Raw genomic sequence first — 18,627 nt, 5'->3', positions numbered from 1 at the left:
CTTCATGAAGAGGGCTGTGGATAGAAATTCATGGAGACATTAGAGTGTGTGTCGCTGGTGGAGAGGAGTTGGGAGAAGATGGGAAAATGGAGCATAAAATGCTGAATGTATTTAAAGATTTAAATTGCTGGGCTTATTGTCTTCTGCCTTCAAGCATTGTATTAAATAAGGGCTCCACCATCAGAAAAGGGGGCAGGATTTTTAATAACTCCTCCTAATACCGAAGGATGGTCTTGGGTAAACAGATTGCTTAGTGTATAGAAATGCATGATAAACCTGCAGGCCTTCTCTCCCTACTACTTCAAGTTGGCTGGCTGTGTTGGTGACCTGGAAATGAAAGATTCTTTACATCAACTTCTCCACAAGGAGCAGAGTTTTTTTTCCTGTTTTGTAGCAGACATCAGAAAAGATTTGGTTTTGTGTGTTCACCATATAACAGTGTTTGCCTATCTCAGGATGTGGGGAATCCAAGGTTATCCATAACTGGGTATAGCTACCTTCAGAAGTCCAAATCCCCAGAATAACTTTTGTGGATCCCTGGACTACAGTATCCCCTGCTTGACTAGTTTGTTGATCATCAGTCCTTAGTTTAGAAGTTTAGCCTCACCTGTTCCCCCTAAAGATATTTTCTGGGGAGAACTGGGTAGAAAATTCCTCAAGTGTTTGTTCAGCCAGATGGCACAGAAATTGCATGACTGCAAGAACTTGCTGAAGACACTGGAGTTGTAGGCCTGCTTCCTTTGTAATAGTACTTTGGCCAGGCTACTAGAAAGCCTAGTCTTATCTATGAAGCTAGTAGGAGCAACATTGTGACGGTTTAGAGGAAGTTTTTTTACCTGCTGTCCTATAACACAACTTGAATCCAGACAGTGGGTGTCTATTGAAATCCTGAGGATCATAATTGCAGATCTTGTATTCTCATGTTGCAGTATTCAAAACTCTTGGGTTATCCTCTGCTTGCTACTCAAAATGTCTGGCCAGTATACAAAAGCTTGTAGTCACTGCTAGGTACGTGGGACATCTGATGTTTGCCCAGGGAGCATGAGCTGTAAAAGTGACGTCTGTAATTACCTTTCCTCAAAACTTCTGTCACCATTCAAATATCAGTGCTTCATGCTGTCTTTGCTGTCAGATCAAGTTTCTAAGGTAAGTACCCCATTGAGGCTGTTTCTGATTCCTTTGTTACTGCATGTCTGTTTAGATTACATGTCATCCAGGAAGAGAAAGTGCAGGTGCAGTCGTCAGATCCCCCATAAGGGATGCCCACCATATCTGCCTTTTCTGTCTAGAGCCTACCCATGACCATCTTACTTGCATGATCTGTCAGACCTTCGTCCCTAAAACACTCCACAGTCGTCTGCATGCTTTGAACATTTACATAGAGAATCGGCGTCTTAAATGCTTAGCGTTAGGGGTGGAGGGGTTGTCCGGTCAGCCCATAGAACCACCTAAAAACAAGGCCAGGGTTTCCAGGCCCGAATTTGCTGCTGCTCCTCCTCCACCAGATGTCCCGCCTGTGGCTGATGTTCGCCTGGAGGAACGTTCAGAGTCTGCCATTACAGGTGTAGTGGGTACCCTTCATGAGGCCACAGAACATAGGGCAGAAGGTACATCTGGGGAGGGCTTGCAGATGTCGCCTAAAAACGATGAAGAGGAATCTCAGGTTCTTACGGCTGCCCAGACTTCCACTTAGGGCCTACACCTTCTAGGCCTTCACTTAAAAAGAAACACAAAACATCTTTCCCTTACTGCTGAAAGCCAGCCTGATTGGCAGGCTTTTTCACAGAGTCTGTTTAATGCTTTTATGGCCCTAAGGCCTGATATGCCTGTTTCCCCACAGGCTGGTCCTCTAATTAGTCCCAGACCTCAGGCTGAGAAAATTATCCAACCTGAAGCTGAAGGGGACTCTCACTACTCTTCAGGGTATTCTCTCTCCTATGTCTCTCAGATGCCATCTCTTGGGTATGCTTCCCCAGAGGATGAATCTGCTGAGGCTGACTCCCCAGGAGAGGACCTCACCTCTGGGAAGACCACTTCTAAAATGAGAACACATTTTCACTGGGACTCTTCTGAAATGTCAGAGGACAAAACAAATATAAGCTTCTGCAGATGGAAAGCCCCGCTCCTTCTCCATTTCCTCCAGTGTTACCAGCTTTCTTGGATGCTTTTAAAGCTGCCTGTCTCAATCCTGATGCATAACCACCTGCCCCTACAAGGCCTGAGAGATTTTACAAAGTCCTTAAAGGCGCAACATTTTTGATAAAATGCCCTGTTGTTGACCCTGCCACTGTCTGTTTCAGCAGACAAGTCATCTAAGCTACTTTCCTCTATCTCTGTCCTTCCTACAGACAAGGACAGTAAGGCCATGGAGTGCCTTGGTAAGAAGGTATATAGTACTTCTACCCTGGCCTTTAGGGGAGTGAATTACCAGACACACATCTTGAACTATGCCTTGTTTTTTTTTTTTTTTTTTGACCCAGGCCACCAAGGTTTTAGCTGACCTTCCTGACTCCCCTAACAAGGCTCAAATCTCCAGTCAGATTTCCCTGTCTTCTAAAGTTACTAGACCTTCAATTAGATGACATTGTGATGTTGCAGAAGCTTCTGCCAGGTCAGCAGCCTCAGCTTCAGTCCTTAGAAGATATCTTCAGCCTCAGGTTCAGTCCTTAGAAAATATTCACGATTAAGACTACAACCCTTACCTGCTGATATTAAGGCCAAATTGCTGGATGCACCCCTGGCTAACTCTGCCCTTTTTTGATCTAAAGTGGCTGAGCTATTTAAGGCCCTTCAGCAAAAAGGGAAGGAACAGCAGGATTTAAAATGCCTGTTCATCTCCTCTATACCCAAATTTCACAGGAACTATCCCTCAAAGACCCAATTCATGAGGGGAGACATTGCCCCAGCTCCCCATGTCAGGACAAGAAAAGGCACGAGTAAACAGCAGACTCCTTCTAAGCCTGCTCAAACTCCTGCCCAGAAACCTCCCTTTCAGGACAGGTAGCCTGTGATTACCTGCCTTCACTGCCACCCCCCAGACTCCATTCTTCCATCTCTAAGGCTCTCTCACGGTCTTCCAGTTTGGTAAAACGTTGCCTCAGACAGGTGGGTCCCTTCCTTCATTGAAAAGGGTTACTTTATGACCTGGATCATTTCCCCTTCTCCCAGGGGGGATCCCCAGCCACCCAAAGATCACCTTCCACTTTTCCAGCCAGTCATAGACAGCCTCCTTTTGCAAGGAACCATACAGCCAATTCCACTGGCAGAACAAGGAAAGGGATTCTGTTCCCGACTCTTCCTAGTTCCCAGGAAGGATGGAGCTTGGAGTCCTATCCTGGATCTCTCACCTCAGTCTTTTCTTACAGGTACCCGCCTTTCATTTGCTTACTGTTTAGACCCTTTTTCCTTTAGTGACACCTCAGGGATTTTTAGCCACCTTGGACGTAAAGCATGCCTACCTCCATATGCCTATAAGGTCCAACTACAGGAAGTATTTACGCTTTGCTTGTTGGTTCCTTACATTTTTAGTTCTCTGCCTTGCACTTTGGAGAGACTACAGTTCAAAAGGTGTTCACCAAGCCTCTGGCTCCAGTCGTTGCTTATTGCATGGTCCAAGGTATTCAAATTTTCCCATACTTGGATGACCTCCTGATTCGGGCAGAATGCTCCAGATTCCTACAGACTCAACTCCACCAAGTCATCTCAGTCCTGCAGACACTGGGATTCAACATAAACTTCCCCAAGTCCAACCTGAGTCCTTCCCAGGACCAAGTTTTCCTAGGCTGCAGGATAAGGACAGATGTCATGAGAGCATTCCTTCTACCCCAAAAAGTGGAAAACCTGAGGCAGTATCTGGCCTGCGTACTCAAAGCCACTGCTTTGACAGCTAGACAATTTCTCAGACTACTAGGTCATATGTCTTCCACTATACCCATGCTGCCTCTGGCAAGACTCCACATGAGGAAATTACAGTGGTACCTAAAGTCCACATGGACCCAACACTCACATCCCGTGGACTTCGGCATCCCCTTTCGTCCTTCTTTGCCTAAGGAAGGAGATTCTGTGGTGGTTGAACCAAGTCACACTCAACCCAGGACTTCCATTACAACCCCTTATACCAGTCCAGGAAATGTACACAAATGCCTCATATCTAGGCTGGGGGGCTACTTTGGGCGAGGTGAGGGGCTAATTTGGATAGCCAGAAAGTGCAGGCTACCTGGCCACACACCTTTACAATGGGGACACATCAAAATTAGGAAATGGGAGCTATCCTTTCTGCCCTGACAGCCTTCCTTTGTGCTCTAAAACAAGGTCCCCTGAAATTGTTCACAGACAACACTACAGTTCTCTGGTATGTGAACAAACAGGGAGGAACCAAGTCTTATTTGCTTTGAAGACATGCTCTCCAAGCCTGGGGCCTGGTAGCCCAACACTGAGTCTCCTAGTAGGCAGTCTACATCCCTTCAGCTCAGAACATCCGGGCAGGCAACTTGAGCAGGTCCATGTCATAATCCCACAAATGGATGCTTCACAGGGATGTGTTTCTGGACATTGCCCACAGGTGGGGTACACCACAAATAGATTGGTTTGCCTCCCCTCTGAACAGACAGTTACCACTGTGTTGCACCAAGCTTCCCAGTCCATTAGCATTGGCAACAGATGCTTTTTAAATCTCATGGAGGGTGATGTTTCTATATGCATTCCCCCTTCCCATTACTTCAAAAGGTCCTGCTGAAGATGCAGCAGGGCAAACCAAAAATCTTGCTGGTGACTCCCTTTGGCCAAGACAGCATTGGTCCCCCCCTCCTTCTGCATTTAGTCAGGGGCAGTCATCACAAGTTATCTCAGAGTGGACCTTCTCACACAGGATAAGGGATCCCGAATTCATCCCCATTTGGAATCTCTGGATCTAACCCTGTGGGTGATATCCCTTCTAGGCACATTTACACTGAGGACGTGTTAGCAGTCCTGCAGGAGGCCAGGAAACCTAACACTAGGAGATCTTATTTGTCCAAATGGAAGAGATTCTCCATGTGGTGTCCACAAAGACAGCTAGATCTATTTCAAAGTAAGGTCCTCTTTGTGCTGTCCTATCTGTGTGAACTCTTGGAAGCAGGGTTGGCATATTCCTCTGTTAAAGCACACCTTGCTGCTATTTTGGTCTGTCTGCCTCTTGGTCCCCCTGTAGCTTTTTATTTCCCTCCAAAGTTATTCCTTAAGCGACTACTACACCTAAGGCCCCCCAGGAGGCCGATTCCACCTCCATGAGATCTAAATGATGTTTGAGACACTCACTGTTGCACCCTTTGAACAAAGTTCTAAGGCATCCCTGAAACATAGTACCTGGAAAGCTGTACTCCTTCTGGCCCTCACATCAGCCAGAAGAGTGTCAGAGCTCCAGGCCCTCATGGCAACTCCTCCCTTCCTCATTTTCCACAAGGTTAGAGTAACCCTGAGAACTAACCCCTCCTTTATGCCCAAGGTGGTAGTCTGGGTATCCACTTACCTACCTTTTTTTCTCACCCTGAAAATGACAGTGAGAGTCTTGCATTCCCTTGATGGTTACAGACAACTGAGATTTTACCTTGACAAGACTAAGACCATTAGGAAATCAGATCAACTATTTGTCCCTTTCACCCCAAAGTTCTGGGAAAAAAGGTGATGAAACAGACCATTTCTGCTTGGATTTTCACGGCTATTTCCTTCTGCTACATATTCTATGGGAAACGACTCAAGTCAAAAATTAAGCCCCACTCCACTAGAGCCATGGCTTCATCAGGGGCCTTCTTCAAAGGACTGGACACTGCATCCATTCTGGAGGCAGCTACATGGACATCTGTCCATACCTTCACCAAACACTACTACAAGTTGGATCACATCTCCAGATCCAGAGTGAGGTTTGCAAAGGCAATTCTTCATGGCTTCATAGAGAACAGTTCCATACCACCACCCCGTTTTCCCCGTGAGCTTTGGCACTCACCCAAGAGTTTGGAATTCTGCAACATGAGAATAGAAGGATATAGAATAGTTGTGTAAAATCTTACCATAACCATAGATGTCCTCCTCTTCCATGTTGCAGTATTAATTCCCTCCCTCCTTCCCCCTTTTTCTGTCTAAACTGTTCCTTCTGGATGGCACAGGACTTGCACAGCTATCCTGGGACTGAGGTCCAACTGGGGCATTCAGTTCTGAGGAGAGGTATGTGCAGATGTCGCTTTTATGGCCCACACTCCCTAGGCCAACGTCAGACATCCCACATACCTAACGAGCGACTACGAGCTTTAGTATACCAGCCGGACATTCGGGTAGCAAGAAGAGGATAACCCAAGAGTTTGGAATACTGCAACATGGAAGAGAAAGTACTCTATTGTTATGGTAAGATTTTCACAACTATTCTTTATTGTAACACTGAAAATTTAAGTGTGAATGGATAAATATATACCAACTCCAAGACTGTGGTATTTCATAAAATTACACATATTCCCAGGTACAATTGTTTTCATGGTCAATATTTATGAATTTGTGGGTAAAGCCTCTCCCCAAAACAGACATTATTAGAATTTACTATTTCTTTTTTAAAGTCTTGGGGCTAAAATTATTGGGTTTCATATCCATTAGACAACTCGGTGGTGGATGGCAGCAGGTGCAGATCAATTAATGGTTGCCATTTGTAACTCCCTAAAGTTTTGAACCTCTCACTATAAGTGCCTCACACTTTGCCTGGGGACTTCATAGCTTCTGAAAGCCAAAGGTCTGTTAAGCCAAAGAAGGCAGAGTCAAGCACATTACCATCAAGTGGTGTTAGTATCGATTTATCCCCTTCAGAGCTTCAAACTAAACTCCAGATTAAACGTCCAAAGGGATCATAGGTGCATAGGAAAGTACTAGGCTAGCTGCCCTTGTGAGCCATTTTAAGCCCCAACCAGTTTCCTGGCTTATGCTTGAAATAGCCCTTCCTGTTTGGTTATAGATTGGTTTTGTGCATCCCAAGGTCATTAATTGTATATTACCCCCAATGAGAATAACTGGGATCATACCATAGATAATTTGAGGGAGCCCATGCATGGGATAAAGCATTTAGGAGCTGCCTCTGTCTATTAGTAGTACATGGGGCAGATCTGGGGAAAATTTTCTGTTTCCCATCCATCAATCTAAGTTGCACTTAAATATGGATAGGGATGAACTTCGTTTTATGAGGATGAGAAATCTGTTCCAGAGCAGTGACATCCTCTGCAAGAATGAAGTCATAAAGAACTCCACTGAAATGTGGTTTTCCAATAGCTGAGTTGGACCCACTCTAATCATTTATGCAAACCACTTATAATTTGGAACCTTGACTTGGAATAGAGATTTTTAGCTATAGGTTTTCCATATTCCTTCTTACCAGAACTCTGTGTTTCCCATCAGCTTTTAAGAATTTTGGTTACTGGGTGGATTGAAAGCCTTGGTTGTTCTGTACGTGACAGCCGAGTGTACCTTCCCTTTAGCAGAAAATGACCCCCTAATTTTCTAAAATGTACTTTCAAGTGGTTGTGTCCTCACGGATGACCCCATCAAGAAGGATCCAAAATAAAATGTTGCCTTCATTCTCTGTCATAATTGGGGAGGTAGATGTGTTTAGGATAGGCTTGGTTGTCCGTGTCCCAGTCTGAGTTAGATAAATCTGTCGGGAAGAAGTCCTTTACTGTCCTGAGTTACAAGTGCTTGGCGTGATGGAAAATGCAGGAGTGGTCCCCAGAAGTTTGTTTCAGATGAAAATGGTAGGAAATCCCTTAGGTGCCAATGCAGTTAGTATAGGGTTAGCTACCTTCTGTGCCGCAAACATTTTATCATGCTGTTTTTCCCAAGATTAACATTAGGGTACCCTCTAGTGGCATGGATTAAACTGGCAGGCTAAAGGGATGCATATGCTTATGTAGCTGGCACATCGCATTAGAATACACGCTGTTATTGGTTGAAGGATATCTGTGTATATGGGATGTTACTGAAGTGTGATTGGAAAAACTGGTCCTGTCATAGACCTTTTGATATTGTAAGGACCCTTTTGCTAGATACCCATTTTTTTTTTTCCAGATGTAGGAGGCATTTTGCATCGGGTAACGTTGGCAGTTCCTCTTCTCTTATCCCGAGTAGGATGTTATACTGTTTCTAGCTGTTGTACTGGTGGTGCTGGTGGCACATGCTTTTAACTCCAGATAGTACATTGAGGTCGTATGTGTAACACTAGGAAGGCAGATCCATCATCTAAGCTTTCTAATATTTTTCTGTTCCTTGTATAATGTAGGAAAGATTCATTAAAATGCTAACATTTCCTTTATATTTTTTCAGTCACTCTGTTGGTAAACATGGTTTGTACCAGCATTGCCACAGCTGTTTGGTAAAGGAGCAGATTGGGGAGTTTTGTGAGAGATACCACTGCTTTAGTTCAGCCACAGGAAACGCAGAGAATGTGGAGGGTTTACATCATCTTAAGGACAATGGCAGCTGTGGAGAGTGTTTAATGCAGGGAATGGTAGGGTGGTCATTGTGACCCTGGTCTTTGTCAACCCAGATTTAATTCAGTGGAGGCCCGAGGAAAAAAGCTCCACTAAACTATACTTAACTAACTACTACTTAATAAAACAAAAATAATAAAAAAAAAAAAAAAAAAATAAATAAAAAAAAAAAAAAAAAAAATGAAACAATGTAATAGGTTAATTATATTAATTGATTTCTAATCAGAGATAAGAATTATAGGTTAGAATAAAAAATAAAGGTTAAGGTGTGTTATTCAATTGTGTGACATCAGTATTTAAGTTAAAGAGAGATGAATGAATGAAAGAAGAGGAGAGAGAGATTTAGTAGGAGGAAAAAGTAAAGTAAGCTGGAAATGATGAAGAAAAGCAGGTGAAGAGAAAAAGGGGGGAAGAGGTGAGTGAGAAAGGTTACCCAGGGTCGTTACAGATTTTATAGCTCAGGCATCTGTTTAAACCTTTTCTTAAGTCTGTTCCTTAGCAAACCTTCTTCAAATGATGAGCTTCTCCTTGATTAGGGAAGGGGTGATTTCACACAGGTCCGTGATCTAACAAGAGGGGAGTGGGATGCACAGTGTCGGCCTCCATTTGGTGGGGGACTCATTTCAGGTCTATGTATACTTTCTCACATTCAGACATCTTTTTTTAACACCGTTATTAAGATATCACTTAGCACGTGGACATGCATTCATTAATAGAAATGAAAATCATATTGTTTTCATTTACCTACATTATATATTACATATGTTTTCTTGATTTAACAGCTGTCTGTCACTCCAGCATTACATAAATTGATCAATTTTTGCCTTTTCTTAAGCCTTACCTCTCCTCCTGAACATTATTCTGCATGTATTTTGCCCATAAATTCCCTTTAGTTCTATGTAATTTGCTCCTTCCCTTTCCTAAAAAGCCTATTTCTAGTTTTTTTTTTAAATTTCTTTTACAATATTCAGTACATTTACAGTTCATTTAGATATTTATTTCTGTTTTTGCCAGCCAATAGCATTAAACTTAGTAAGGGGCTTACTATGTCAATATAATTTATATTCTGTGCCCTAGCTCAAATGAGTAATTTCCTTAGTTACAGGCATTTCTTTCCCACCACTTCAGATGGGAGGTATTTGTAGGGAATTTTCAAAAATCTGCCAACTGGTCATACTTCCCAAAAGATGGTTCAGGTTACCTTTGTCTCTCTCTTTCTCCCCCATTTTACCTCCAGCAATTGCGGACTACCTGAGAAAAAATTCTCTTGACAGCTCTGGGTATAAAATACCCATGCAGACACATCCAAGCAAAAATTGTAAACCTTCTTGATTTTGTTGCCTACTTGAAAGCCATGCGGATGTCCTCCAATTCTACCTTCAAGCATACTGAGGACCATACCTGTACATCTCATATGATGCAGTCCACTGAGGCTTCCAGTGAAAGCTTGTTGTTCGGGCTGTGTATTTAGGAACATAGAAAAATTGAGCAAGCAATTACATGTTGATACCTAGCCATATACATCTTTAAAGTAGACTCACTTAAAAGTTCATGCATAACTTTGGGGAAGCAACTTTTGGGGAAGCTAGACTGACAAGCTAAAGCTGGGAATGGCTTTGACTTTTAGACTTGGATATTTTGCTCATTATTTGATATGGGTATGGGATTGTACCATTGTGAACATGTTTTTAATGCCAGTCTCAAGCCCCATGCATACACATCATGGCCAGATATGGACACTAGCATGTGAACAGTATCATGATACATGCTTTTGTTTTATTAATTATCAAACCTAACAACTAGTGGTAAAGGATGATTTCCCTTTCCTTAGTCTAGGAAGGCGATTCTTAGGATGCAGAGATCCTTGTTTTTGATACCAATGTGAATGTAGAAGAATTCCCTTCAAGTTTCCAGTCTGGTCCAGTGAGTCTTGGACTTGTGAAATATCCTGTGGTCTGAACCTTTGCTGTTTTGCTTTATCTTCCGAAATCTTCAAACTGGATCAGGAGAAAAATGAGAAACCTTAGGGCATCTCTGCATGGGGCAAAGGATGCAGTATTTGCGCCCTGGAAACGTCACACGGTTGTGCAGTGGTTAGGGTGAAATCCATGTTGGGAGCCAGAGAATAAGCTTTTATCTAATGGTTACTGTAGTAATTGAGTGAACACATCATCTTATCTTTGACAGTGGAGGTATTATGGCAGGTTGGCCCAAAGTTACCAAGAGCGTTAAATTTGCCACCTTTATATAGATGTAATATGTGTAAATTTGTTTCCAGATTTTGGGAACTTGGGATTCGTTTTGGGGCTGTTGACGAGTATGGAGACAGATGGCTTGAGCATCTGTGGCTAGTTTAATGAATTTGTCTGAAAGATTGTTAGCTGCTTAAATGGCTGGTTTAAGCTTAATGAGGATTTTTTGATGATTGTGATAAGGAGAAAAGTAGTAGAATCCGTTAGATTGGAGTGGGATTGAATAAGGGTTTACTAGATTATGAAGGAGGGAGGCAGCTGTGTTGTTGAAGTTTGCTATAGTCAGTCATTGGACACAGGGTTAAGTTGGGTGATTTTTGCATGGTTTAGGAGGTGGTTAACTGATGTCCAGAAAGACTTGGGATACGTTTTTTGTCCATATTGTAAGGTAAAATAAGTTGTATTTTTTCATACCTTATTGGAAATCCTTTTATTTAAAAAAAAAAAAAAAAACTGTTACTAAACAAAGCTACTTTTGCACTGTTAATTGTTTTATTTGTTCTAAAATATTAAGCAATCACATTTCTCTTGAGATAGTTCCATACAAATTTGTATTAAGTAATACATGAAAATTGCACTGCTTTTATTCATCTGATTAAGTCCATCTTAGCTTCAAAATACTGACCTTGACTTGTGCGTATGCAGGTACAGTTCGCTGAAATATGCCAGTTCATAAGCTTCTGAGTAGTAAATGACAAAATAACTTCACTTTGACACCATTTTTTTTTTGTTTACTTATTTCAGTAATTGATAGTATTGGTGCTTCTTAGTGCAGCATATTCTGTACATTCTCATCCTTTGGATGAGACATTAAACAGAGGCATGTACTTATTCTCACTGGGTGGTCTGGTGTTTGTAGGTTTAATGTTTAACAGAGGCCCCATCTCTCTGAGTTTATGCAAGCTAAGTTGGATGCAGAATATCCCACACCACTTATTAAAAGGAGTAGGGACAGGGGTCTATATTAGAAGCACGAAAGTGCTTCTGTGCAAATGCAAAGAGAGTGACACAAATGCATCGAAATGCATTTGAGCGTTTTGATGCATTTGTCATAGGGCAAGGAGGTAGTTGGCCAACTACCTGGAGTTGGCCTTTCTATCACTATAGTGTGATCTCGGAGCTGGTATATTTAGTTGGGGGGGGGGGGCAAATCCCCTCACCTGTTTATGGTTGTATTTTAGTTTTTTTTCGCGAATGGCCAAGTGAATTTTTTTCCCCTTACCACCCAATCATGAGTTGAGAGCTATCTAGGGGACAGGCATCATTCAGACAGCTGTGAGGGCTTTTTCATGTGTTGTCAGCATCCTGGCTTTGGAGACATTTTTTTGTCTAATGGGCTTAACTCCACCCTCCTATGTTGAAGGGTGAGCAGTCCATATCACTGAGGAGGTCTGAAGCTTCTTGTCCACATAAATGCATACTTCTACACACCAACCATGAAGGCTACCTCTTAATGGTATTCTGGAGAGTTTATCACCCGCATCCCTGACACATGTTTGCATACCAGCTTGTCCTCTGAGGGACTTTAATAGTACATGGCTGCCCCTCCCCAACATGCCCGTGCATATGCACACACCCACACAAGATAGGAACCCCCATTCTTCCCCTGCCAGCTGTCAGTCATCCAAGTCACTAATTGATCTTGGGCCACCTGGGCCAAGGTCAGAGTTTTCTCTTTCTACACCACTGAAGCTTAGCAGAGATAAAAGTTTATTTTCCCTTATAATTATTACAGATATGCTTATTGCATATTGATTCATTGTGATAAATGCCCATGAAAATGTCCTTTGATACTCCTTTTTCATACATATGTTTTTTGTTGGTGGTTGTAATGCTTTGCTGCTAATGACGTTCCTTTCATTGTAAATTTTATTCTGAAAAAGTTATTACGGACTTTTGACTCTTGTACTGTGTGACCATTAAAGTTGGAGGCTATGCTTTTGAAGTGTTTTCATTAAACAAAATTGTGAAACATAAAGTACCTTACTTAATTTTTCACCCCCCCCCCCCACAGTGTCATTTGCATGATATTTTGACTGATTTCTTCTGCTTCTTAACCATTGCTGACTGTTGTACTTGTATGCTGGAGTTGCTACTGTTTGCTGTGCTTTTGTCTAAATGAACATGGAACACAGCCTTACAACACAATGTATAGACATCAAAGATGTGATTCATTGCATTTTATGTTTAGAGTGACATAAAAGGCCCCATGAACTGGTTCATTTAACTAGTCAATGAGTAAAATAGCTACCAGTCAACTATCACACCCATGTGGTTACACACACACACACACACACACACACACACTTTAACTAATACGTGCACAACTTTATGCCATATGCATTTTTTCCTGCCCTCCCACAAATATCCAAATACAAACTGGTAAATTTGGAAGAGGAGCACTTGCTTGGGTAGCTTTAGTCTTGAAATGTTCAAATCTCTAAGCATGCTCAGTGACTGATCCCTTGGTATAACATAAAAATAAAATGTTGTTAATATAAAAAACAGCAAATGAATTTAAGGTAGAAGTACCATTTCTTCATTGATTAAATTAGTGTTTTGCCTTGATATGCACATTATGCTAATTAGAATAATGTAACCTGAAAGTGTGTTTGTGGTGGCTTCGTCATTTGCAGTACTTTTTTTTTTTTTTTTAACATGTATTTGTGCACTTTACAGTGATGTAGTGAATTGATTCAGATTGTTGAAACAGTTAAAGGCTACCCTAGTTTCATGAACTTGCCTGTGGACATATGCTGATGTCTCTAGTTTACCCATGGTTATTGCCAGCTCCATAATATGTTGCCTGAACACTCTCAATCCACCCCATCATTGTTGAAAAGTTGTCGCTACTGGCTTCACTGACAGTAATGTAGTACTGTTCTAAATCAAGTATTTCATATCAGTGCTGGACAAGCACTTGTGAGCCCTTGTTGGTCTTTAAGTATCTCAAAACTTATTAAAGTAAATCTGTCAGTGTATTTGTAATGCAATACTTTTGGTGCTATTTGGACATAAATGATAGGTCATTAAAGAATTTTTTTCATTGTTTAATTCTAAATAAACATGGCTAACTGTTAATTTTTTATGTAATTTTTATCTGCAATGTTTTTCTTAATGTTTTAGGATGAACTGTCAGATGTCAGTCAAGGGAGCTCTAAACTGGGAACCCCGGGGTCAGCAGCTGTGTCAGACATTGCTATAGCTTCTGTTGATACTATAAAAGATAAAGGAGGACAAAATGGAAATGCATTAAAGAAGACAGTAGACTTTAGCAAGAACACTGAAGTCCAAGTTACTCAGGAAACAAGAACAGTATCTGTAGGTAAGGTAAAGGGTGAGCAAAAAATATACTTGCATGAGTCTCTCTCTTTCTCATTAGTTTTTTTAGATTGCTATCTGTTTGTGTGTGTTTCAAATACTTTTAACAGGTCTTATTGTGGTTCTGGTCTGATCCTGCAGTTGAGCTTTTCATACGTAATTTTACTTATTTATTTTAAGAGTATAAAAATATATCGTAAATTAAGACACCAGTACGTTTGTGAAGATATGGTCCACCTTTGGTAATGACTAATACTACGAGAATTGAACATTAGGACATTTTGCACCTAAAATATCTATGGGCTATCCCCCCCCCCCCCCCATCTCCCAAATGTTGGGTAGCTAGCATTTGGCCATCAAAAGAAGCTCTCTTCAGGGTTTTGCTCACTATTTCTAATTTTGTAGATACCATGTTTATTCATATTCATGTGTCAGATGTAGATTTTGCTTTTATCCAGATAATCCTCAAGTCTCCTTTTCTAATGCTTAGAAATGCTTGAGAGAAAAACCTGTACGAAAGATACCTCTGCATATAATTGTTTACTGGAAGCAACCTTCCTAGTTTGAGAAAAATATTCCAAAGGTCAGTTGATTAGAGCCTCCAGATTGCCATGTGATTCCCTTTTTAGTAGAAAAAGTTAATATTAAGTTATTTCCTGTAAGGTGTTATCCATATAAAGAAATGTAGAAAATGGCAGACTATGTTGCCAGCAATAGAAAGTCTTTATTCTCCGAGTTTAGTGAAAGTTAGCAAATATGGAGTTAGAATTAAAAGTTAAAGGACGGTTATTGATTTTTGGGTATGTTTGTAGATACGATTTCTATTTATTGGTTATTAAATAACTGGTAAATTATAGAAGGTAATACAGAACTTACAAGATTTATTAATAGAGAAAAGAGTAAATAATAATTAGTAAATTTTTTGGTACTTGACCAGAAGTGCTGTAACATTTATGTTGTCAGTGGCGCAAGGTCAGTGCAGAAGGCTATAGGTTTGATTCCCACACCAGTTAGATCTATTGCTGAAACTCCATTGCTGCATAAGGGGGGGGGGTACAGAACTCCAGAGTTTGTCATCCTTCGGATGAGATGTTAAACTGGGGTCCCATATGCTTGAGTTGGTGGTAACTCAGGTGGATGCAAAAGTTCCCACCTATTGAAAAGGATAGGGGTTCTTTATTAACCCATCAAATCAAATACCTTTCCATAGTTCTTAAACATATTCATTAAATACTCCAATACATAAAAAAATCCTTCCTTTACTAATAACACATTAAAAATAAATGACATTTTATAAAATATTCAATCTTATCTGATTTTTTTCTTTGCAGTTTTTATTAAAAATGTTTTATTCTAGCTTGCCATATTTGATATTTACATGCCATTATTTTTATCTGTTTAATTATTCATAAAACATTTTAAACCAGCCAGAAATGTTATCAGTCTTCAAATACTTAATCCATTCCAGTCTTTCCCATTTTAACAAAAACATTTCTCCCAATTTCTTCACCCTTCTGTTCTCCAAAAAAAATGTTCTAATGATTCTAACTCTCCACAGTCTAAACAGTTCCTGTATTCTACTGTTTTGTATAATTTTTGCTTTCACTGATAATTGTTCAATCATTAACCTCCATAAAAAAACCCTGGCCTTCTTCCCATTCTTTAAATAGTTTTCCTTTGTTTAATAGCCTCTTTCATGTTTTCTGTTTTCACAAGGATAAACATTAAATATTTTACTTGATCATACCATCTTTCTCCATCATCCTCCAAGTTATTTATATAACTTCTTATTTTTTTACTTTTCTGTCTTCTCTTTTCGATACACTTACTTTCTCTTATTGCCACTTAATCCCACATAATTTTATATTGACTTGCCTATCACTTCTCTTCTTTCTCTTCCACTTAGACTTTTATATAAAATAAAAGAAGCTGAAATACAGTAGGATATTTAATTCTAAATCTCTTATTTTCATCCTTATTGTATATAAGTCCCCTCTTAACTGGGTTCAAACTTGTACCCCATATAAACCTAAAAAAATGCCACTAATTCATTTCTTCCAGACATGTTGTCACCGAATTTACATAACCTAATTTCCCTAAAATGAGTTTGTTCGATATACCTTTTTTAAAACTCAAATTAAAAGATTTCAAAAAAATTAAAATCCATCTTATTTTTCCCACTATATCCGACTGAAATTTAATTGAACCATTACTTCCAAACTGTATTCCAAGAATTTCTGTATTAGTATTATTAAAAATACCCAATTTCTTTATACTTTCCCCAAACCCTTACTTTTTTCTTTATTAATTTTCAAACCCACCTCTTCTAATAATTTGTCAATTATGTTTTATCATTTCGATCATCCAGGTTATATTTACAATTACTACTGCATCAAGCATATACTGTAATTAATGGCATCTTAACTTCATCTTCATACTAACAAATTGTGACATTCATTTCCTACCAGCTTCAGTAGAAATTGCATTCATGCACATCACAAAGATTAAACTATTCCTAGGACAACCTTGTCTAGCCCCTTTTCATATACCTACTTCTCTAATAATTTTTCCATTAATACTCTGTTAACACTTTTATCACACATCTGTCTCAATAAACTTAACATTTCATTCTTAACTCCACAAATCTCTAAATTATCCCATAATTGTCTATTTAAAATATCCCATGCCTTTTCCACATCCATACCCACCAATCTAACTTCCTTTCTTCCTGCTTTTATACAGTATATTATTTCTGTAATCAATATTAACATTTTACTTTTTCCTTTCATCCTATAAATTCCATTACACCATTTAGTTTCTAATCTGAATTTTTAATACAATTTTATAATCTGAATTCATTAGTGTTACTGTTATCCAATTTCTTTTTCCTTTCTTTGAGATTAGATTAATTACTCCTTCACAAACACACACTATTCTTCACCAAAGCATTTTTCCCATTCATTCATAATCTTTGCTGTTTTATTAATTTGTACTAATTTTTTTTTATAAAATTATCTAAACACTAGTTTATACTCCTTGCATTTTTTCATCAGTAATATTTTTTTAATAATAATTCTCTTCTTTAGTAAAAAAAAAAAAAAAAAAACACACACAACCCCACACTTTCTTTTAAATGCATTTTATTCTTGTTTTTATATATTTCCTCAGTAAACTTAATAATTTATTCTATTTTCTCTTGCTCCATGAACACTTTTTCATTTATAATCTCTTCCATTATCATACATTTCTTTTTACATCCTTTGCCAAGTAAGGGGTTAACTTCCTCCTTTTTCTACCTTGTACTAAAATGTCTACCTTTTTAATAAACCTTCTATTCTTTATTTTCTTGATGGATCTCTTTTTGTCTTCCATCAGTAATCACAAATAATCTGTCTTTTTACCATATCCTTTCTTCTTTATATCCATTGGTACTTTTTCCATTCTTTCATTTTAACTTTTCTTTTATATGTCCCATAGCAATCAGCCCAAGTCTCATAAATTGTAGTAGTTCAGTGATCTTTCATGATTTTTTTCATTAGCGCTTTACTTTTTTAAAGTCGTTATTTAATTCCTTTCATATTCCCATGTATTGCTTTTCTGTACCGAACACAGCCTACTCTACCATATAATCTAAAAAAAAAAAAAAGCCTACTCAGCAGTATGATGTAAAAATGTACAATTACAAATTTTCTTTTCACTAACCCATCTGAAAATAAAAAAATTGTTTTTAATTCCCTTTTTATATACATAATTTCTTTTTTACCTACATTTAAACCCCTTAACATAATAGTACCTTATTTTTGTAGCATCATTAATTTTCCCTGCTTCTTTTCTTAAATCACAGTTGAAATCACTATGAAAATAGTAATACTATTTAACTATAAGGTAAGGCTTATCCATGTCAAACAATTCTTCTCTTTACTATCTGTGCATGTGTATATCACGGTTATTCATAGTAACCCTCCATTTATTGGAATTTCAATTTACAAAATTTTCCCTGCTTTAACTGTCATGGAATACAAAATAAATACATTTTAATTTTTAAAGATTATATTCCCTACACATTGCTACATACCTAAATTCCATTCTATTTTTCTACCCCATAGTGTTTTTTTAATCTCTCTTTTCCCTATGAACAAACCTTGTATCTATCTATCCATCCATCCAGTCATCTAGAGCCAGGGTTCACATCATCAGGTGGCCAGCCCTGCTGCAGCTGTTCTGTACCACACAGTTGCACTCACACATAGACCTATGGCCAGTTTAGTGTCCACTCCACTTAATGCACGTCTTTGGAATGTGGGAGGAAACTGGAGAACCTGAAGAAACCCACATGATCACAGGGAGGACATGCAGACTCTGCACAGAAGGCACCCCACCCAAAAATTAAACCAGAGAAATTCTTGGTGTGAGGTGACAATGCTATCCGCTATGCCACTGTGCCACCCTCAGTTAAGGCAGTTGCATCTGTTTTAAGTGTTTCACACCATTTATACACCATTACTCGTTTGACATCATTCATAATATTCACATTTAAGCTAACTACTTTATAGTCACTC

General features: G+C 39.3%; 1 protein-coding gene across 1 annotated transcript in view; it reads left to right on the top strand.

Moving 5' to 3' along the window:
* Window positions 1-18,627, top strand: part of SPAG9 (sperm associated antigen 9) — a 2,484,778-nt gene that overhangs the window by 1,167,320 nt on the left and 1,298,831 nt on the right. The window contains exon 6 of the mRNA XM_044084932.1: window positions 13,874-14,072. Coding sequence (XP_043940867.1) covers window positions 13,874-14,072 — 199 coding nt within the window. The remainder of the gene's footprint in view (window positions 1-13,873; window positions 14,073-18,627) is intronic.

The sequence above is a fragment of the Protopterus annectens genome, chromosome 10.part0 (assembly GCF_019279795.1).
Source record: "Protopterus annectens isolate FY-2018-M chromosome 10.part0, PAN1.0, whole genome shotgun sequence".
In the NCBI taxonomy this organism is placed as follows: Eukaryota; Metazoa; Chordata; order Ceratodontiformes; family Protopteridae; genus Protopterus; species Protopterus annectens.
Note: the sequence above shows the minus strand (reverse complement) of the source record. Positions and strands in the feature narration are given on the sequence as shown.